This window comes from Amborella trichopoda, chromosome 12, assembly GCF_054954075.1.
Source record: "Amborella trichopoda isolate Santa Cruz 75 chromosome 12, AtrichopodaSantaCruz75HAP2 v2.0, whole genome shotgun sequence".
Lineage (NCBI taxonomy): Eukaryota > Viridiplantae > Streptophyta > Magnoliopsida > Amborellales > Amborellaceae > Amborella > Amborella trichopoda.
In genome coordinates, this window is record NC_142347.1 from 27,771,332 (window position 1) to 27,777,331 (window position 6,000).

The window sequence follows — 6,000 nt, forward strand, 5'->3', positions numbered from 1 at the left end:
CTCCTTCTACAAGAAACTCACCCACCCCCCCCACCTTCCCACTTAATCCCACATCGGTTTTCTCTCAGGTTTGGCATATTATAGCTCCTCCCAAGGTGCAAACATTCAATTGGATAGCGGGCTCACATAAGGCACTCATTGTCGATCACCTACAAAAGCAAGGGATCCCAATTCCCAACTGGGGCATCATGTGTTTGTGCGAGGAGGAATCCAATAACCATCTTTTCATTCATTGTAAACTTGCACACTATCTCTGGAGCCTCTTAGTGAAATTGTTTGGTGTCTTTTGGATACCACCATGAACGGTCAAAGATCTGTTAGCCTCAAATTACGCCTCGCATTGGCCGAAAGCAGGCAGAATCCTATGGAAGGCGACAGTGGCAGCAACCATTTGGGTGCTTTGGAAAGAAAGAAATGCCGGAATATTTCAAGGACAGGTCTGCCTGGTCCCATCCCTCTTTCACATGGTTACATCCTTAGTAACCTTCTGGGCGTCCAATCACCACCTTTTCAAGGGTATCCCATCGAATTCCTTCCCAAGTCAATGGGAGAATATTCTTCTTCACAGACCAAGGAAGAAGAAAAGATCAAGCTTCTGGAAGCCTCCTCCTCAAGGAGCAATCAAACTAAATTTCGATGGGTGCTCCTTGGGAAACCCCGGCCATGCAGGTGCAGGCGGGGTTTTTAGAGATCACAAACGCAATATCCTTTTCACCTACTCCGAATACCTTGGCTTCCAAGATTCCCAGTATGCCGAATCATTGGCTCTCATCAAAGACCTGCAAAGTTTCGATCGATCTTGGGGACAAAACCTAATAGTGGAGGGTGATGCCTGAAACATCATTACTTGGGCCTCCAGGAAAGCTACTCCTCCCTAGTATCTTGCACCACTTTATGAAGAGATTGTACACATTTGGAGGGATATGCCCGTCTTTTGGACGCATACCTCAAGGATGTCAAACGAGCTTGCGGACCTGCTGGTGAAGGACTGAGCCAAGGCCCATGACGGAGACTAGGCCCTTACCTTTTTTGCTTTGGGCCACAGAGGATACTGCAAGAAGAACACCTTACTGAGAACGGGCAAATTTTTTGAGCCTTTTCTCTTAAACTCGCCGTATACTTTGTAAGGGGCAAGCTTATAACCCTATTTTGTATAGAGTCTGTTGACCTATTCTTTTTTACCGAGAGTCCCGTCTAGTGGGTACTCTCGGACTAACCCAAACTTGTATTCTCCTTTTATAAAGCAATGCAAATGTTAACGTTCATCAAAAAAATAAAACTTGAGAAACTTGATTCCAAATATGTAAGAATCACGATTCTACACAACAACATATCTATGTACCACATATGTCGGAAACTCGAATCAAGTCATGTCGGAAACTCAATTCCGCTATTGTAATTCTCGATCTCAAACCAACATGGATCTCTTATCCATATAGTTCAGAAACTTAATTCCAAATATGCTAGAAACATGATTCCATATATCATTGAAACTTGATTCCAAATATGTTAGAATCACGATTCCATAAATGATGGAAACTCGATTCCGCATATGTCAAAAACTCGATTCCATATATGATGGAAAATCGATTCTGCATATGTCGGAAACTCGATTTCATAGATGACGGAAACTCGATTCCTTGTATTAATGAAACTTGACACTTGGAGTGTCGAACCTAGGGGGATGGGAATCTTGATTCTAAGGAGGCCGGAATCTCGATTCCATATGTGGATGAAACTTGGACCTATTCCGATCGACTCTTGATTCTCGAAAATTAGGAATCTCGTTACCAACGATTCCTATTATACGGACAACGATTCCTACAAATGGAAACTTCTGGCCAGGTGCGATTCCAGTTCCTGAAACGATTCGGCTTCCCAGGCGTTTCCAACAACTATGTGCACAACACAAAAGAGGACCTTAGATGCCTCTAAGAATTGCCGTGGATCACCTCCTAGGGACTTTGCACAAACCGAATCGGATCTCTTCTTTTGATAACGACTAGATCGGGGCTCAATGCTCTCTTCCAAGTGGGAAGCTAAGACGAACATCCCAACTATGTTTGGCCTTTGAGATGGGTTGAGAATGAAGTTGGAAATAAGTCCAAGAATGCCTTATATTGTGTATGGAAAGATGGAGGCAAGAACAAGGCTTATTATGCACACACCATGTGGGAGACAATGTACAAGACAATGAACAAACAATATGAGGGCTAGAGAAGGGAAGAGAGACACCAAAGAGGGCTTTTACTTTGCTGGTTTGGACTTTGAAGATGTGGGTTTCAATCACCAGTAAGCTTCCTTAATTGGGTATGGAATATGCAAGGTGATGGGATCATGTAAGGCATGGTGATGGTGAAACAATACAGGGTTGTGGGGCACGCAAGGCTTTATGGTCTAAAGAGCAAGCTATAGTCTTACAAAGTGGGGCGTGGGTCTCAAGAGTCCCTCTGCCTCTCTCTCATACACACACACACACACACAAACACACAAAAATTTAAGAGCATAACAGTGCTTGAAAGGTTGTGTGAAACGTGGGGCCAAGTACTCCTATTTATTTTTACTGCTAACTTAGGGTTTCAAGAGTGTGTAGAAGGTTCGTCTTAAGGAGGACCAATATGGGCCTGTAATATTGGATATCTATGGGGTGAAGAGAAGCTCAATCCAAGCCACTCATCCCATGATGTTCTATCGTCGATCAAGGGCTAAGGTTCAACATCCTTATTCCCTAGCCATCCAAACCCTAATTTCCCTTTAATTGTATTTGGTTTTATTTCTGGCTAAGTTCACTCAGAGATAAGAAATATGTTCTTTAAATCAAGGGTCCTATGAACTACTGTGTGAGAGGGAAGAGAGAGATCGACACAATGAATAAGGCGTGCCCTTGAGTCCAGCTTTCTCTCCGTCTTTCCTTTCACTTGAAAGGAGAGAGATAAGACGGAATCTCTCTCTCTCTCTCTCTCTTATATACTTCACATGTGTTCAAGTGACTGAGTGACATGTTTCCTAAGGTTACTTTATATGTGGGCTAGGGATCTTGTGCCATGTGTCCCTTCTTGGACACAATTACTAATTTTCCCATGGCCCCATGGCATAAAGACCTGTTTTTCTTGCTCACACACATGTACTTATGTTCACACACTCATAATGCTCATCCACTTAATACGATAAAGGTGCGCTTATGTGAGGCACACCCAAGTGATGATTTCATCATCACATCATCAACATCGGGCCCTCCAAGGGCCCGCATGCGAGGTCCATTGCCCATTTGGGCATCACACATGGTCTTAGGCCCACCAATGTCTCCTTATTTATCATTTGGTCAAACAATTTTCTCAAGTCCATTTCCAGAAAAATTATCTAAAACTCCTGAACATGATCAAATATCATTTTTCATTTTATTTTAGCAAATTAAAATGGTTCAAGCTCCTAGAAAAATCTTAAAGGGAAATCCGGTACCTTAGGTTGTGGACTTCTCAATGCGAGAGCACTTCACGTGGCTTACTCCAAAACATACAACCATGTTCTTAAACTAACCCAATGGAACCCAAGACCCACAGTTCCATCCAAGGGCTCATGATTGGCCCATCAAAGTAGAATGATAGGCCATGGAACCCGGAGTCTAGTGGATTCCAGGTGGCATAAGAAATGAAAGCCGCTTTGAGTTTGATTCCGCTGTTTTAGAACTTAGGAGTAGCCTTAAAACTGTTATTGTTGAATTTTGATTGCAAGACACTGGTAAACATTATAGTTCTAGATGATGAGTTCTTAATGCTTCTAGGATGATAAGTTTGACATGACGGAGTAACCAAATTTGACAGGCAGAATTGTAATACCAATCGAAACAGGAGTTTACTTGAATGTGAAAAATAGTACATAGGGGTTTATACTTCGCCATTTCCTGGTGCAGCAAGCAGGCTATTGTTAGCTGTTGATGCAAACGCTGTCAGGGAAAGCATTATATTTAGGGAAGCTATTGCTTCTTGCTTCACAAAGGTTTTGCTATACCAGATGGAACCTTGTACCAGGTTTAATGGGAAATGTCTTCAATGATGAGCACAGTTAATTTCTGAGTGAAATTTGTGAACATTATTGCTCAAAGACACTAAATTTTTTCAGACTTTTCATTTCCGACATGCGTGGGAGTGATGCACCCTAAACGTCGGCTTTCACATTTGACAACTTTGCGGTGATGTCAAATTTTCATCCAACAATTAACTTTGCTGTTGGATGCAAAACATATTTAATATAAGAATGTCTCTCATAAAATGCTTTCTGAGGAGAAAGAATGGCAATATCAATGATATCTCATTTGCGTTGCTTAGAACGAAAATACTTTAGAAGGCAAGTGATGTACCATGCATGTGCTCGTGACAGGTTGGACATTTTTCTTAGCATATTTTCTTATATATATCTTGCTTGATTTTCTTCAACTGTTATTTACATGTTGATTAATTCTTGGAGCTTCTTTATCAGGTAGGTGATCTGGGTTTGTCAAAAGTGAAATGTCAGACACTTATATCTGGTGGCGTGAGGGGTACTCTCCCATGGATGGCCCCTGAACTTCTTAATGGCAGTAGCAATTTGGTTTCTGAGAAGGTATGCCGAATTCCATTCCTATGGATATCAAATAGCTTCTTAAACTTTATCTAATCCTCCATGTGTGTGTTTTTGCTCATGCTGATCGCTGCTGTGCAGAGAGAGAGAGAGAGAGAGAGAGAGAGAGAGAGAGGTTTGGCTGTGAGGTTAGATAGGAGAATGGTAGGTGTTTCTTGCCGTCAAATTATGCCTGTTGGATAGTTTCTTACAGAGATGGAGAGAGGGGGAAGAAAGAGAGGTGTCTTCGGTAGCCGGATTGATAGGGATGTCTTTGGCTGTCATGCTAGAGAGAGAGAGAGAGAGAGAGAGAGTTACTGACATTTTTGGATTTGACTTTGCTGCCTCATTCAGGTTGATGTATTCTCCTTCGGAATTGTTATGTGGGAGCTTCTCACAGGTGACGAGCCATATGCTAATCTCCACTATGGAGCTATCATAGGTACTCACACCATCTCTCTCTCTCTCTCTCATTATTATTATTCTCATTTTTGCCTGCTGATATTTGCTAGTCATCGCGACTTATGCTTCCACTACCTCCTAACAGGTGGTATAGTGAACAACACACTTAGGCCACCAATCCCCGAAAACTGTGATCCAGAGTGGAGGTCACTAATGGAGAAATGTTGGTCTTCCGATCCTCCAGAGAGGCCAAGTTTTACAGAGGTTGCTGACATGTTGAGGTCAATGGCAGCTTCCCTCCCACCAAAAGGGCAGGCCCAACATGCACCTGCGCAACCTCAACAACCAAGATAATGCTTCAAAAGATTTGTACTTGGTCATTCTGGTTGCTCTCTCTCTCTCTCGTCTCTCTCTCTCCCGTCTCTCTCTCCCCCGTCTCTCTCTCCCAATGAATGTTCATCCTGGATGCTCACCAATGCAAAAGGCCATTGTACAGGACCGCTTTTAGGATCAAAGCTGTGTTGATAAAAGGGGTTTGCAACCTGGCTGTGGTTTGATAGTGGTGACCACTGTGAATCCAGGAAAGAAAATCCCCATCCTCATAAAGATTAATAAAATGATGCCAAAATACAAGACCAAAATGTGACTGATATTATGAAAATAAAACGCGCCTGAGATTGATACTTCTGCCTTGGATCTCTCTCTCTCTCTCTCTCTCTCTCTCTCTCTCTCTCATATGATCGCCTGATTCCCCCAATGTCCCTTCTGCTCGAAGGTCCGGTATGTGATCTGACAAATGAATGGGTCGCCAATCTTAGAGATGGCGTGATGAAAGGAAATGAGGATACAAAATGCATATCGGTGAAAACATATCCATGTTCTGGAGATTTGAATCATGTGGAAATTGTCCCTAGAAAGAGAAAAGCTGTTGATATCTTCTACAGTAGAAGATATTACTTGATGCCTACAGAAATAGAAGTTCTACTTGGTGTCTACAATGAT

General features: G+C 42.4%; 1 protein-coding gene across 9 annotated transcripts in view; it reads left to right on the plus strand.

Annotated features, from left to right (window-relative positions):
- Positions 1-5,685, plus strand: part of LOC18438588 (RAF-like serine/threonine-protein kinase PRAF) — a 29,250-nt gene extending 23,565 nt beyond the window's left edge. For all 9 annotated transcript variants that reach the window (XM_020670058.2, XM_020670059.2, XM_088853614.1 and 6 more), the window contains 3 exons: positions 4,477-4,599; positions 4,951-5,038; positions 5,144-5,685. In XM_020670058.2, coding sequence (XP_020525717.2) covers positions 4,477-4,599; positions 4,951-5,038; positions 5,144-5,352 — 420 coding nt within the window. In that variant the 3' untranslated portion in view covers positions 5,353-5,685. The remainder of the gene's footprint in view (positions 1-4,476; positions 4,600-4,950; positions 5,039-5,143) is intronic.
- Positions 5,686-6,000: the final 315 nt, after the last annotated feature.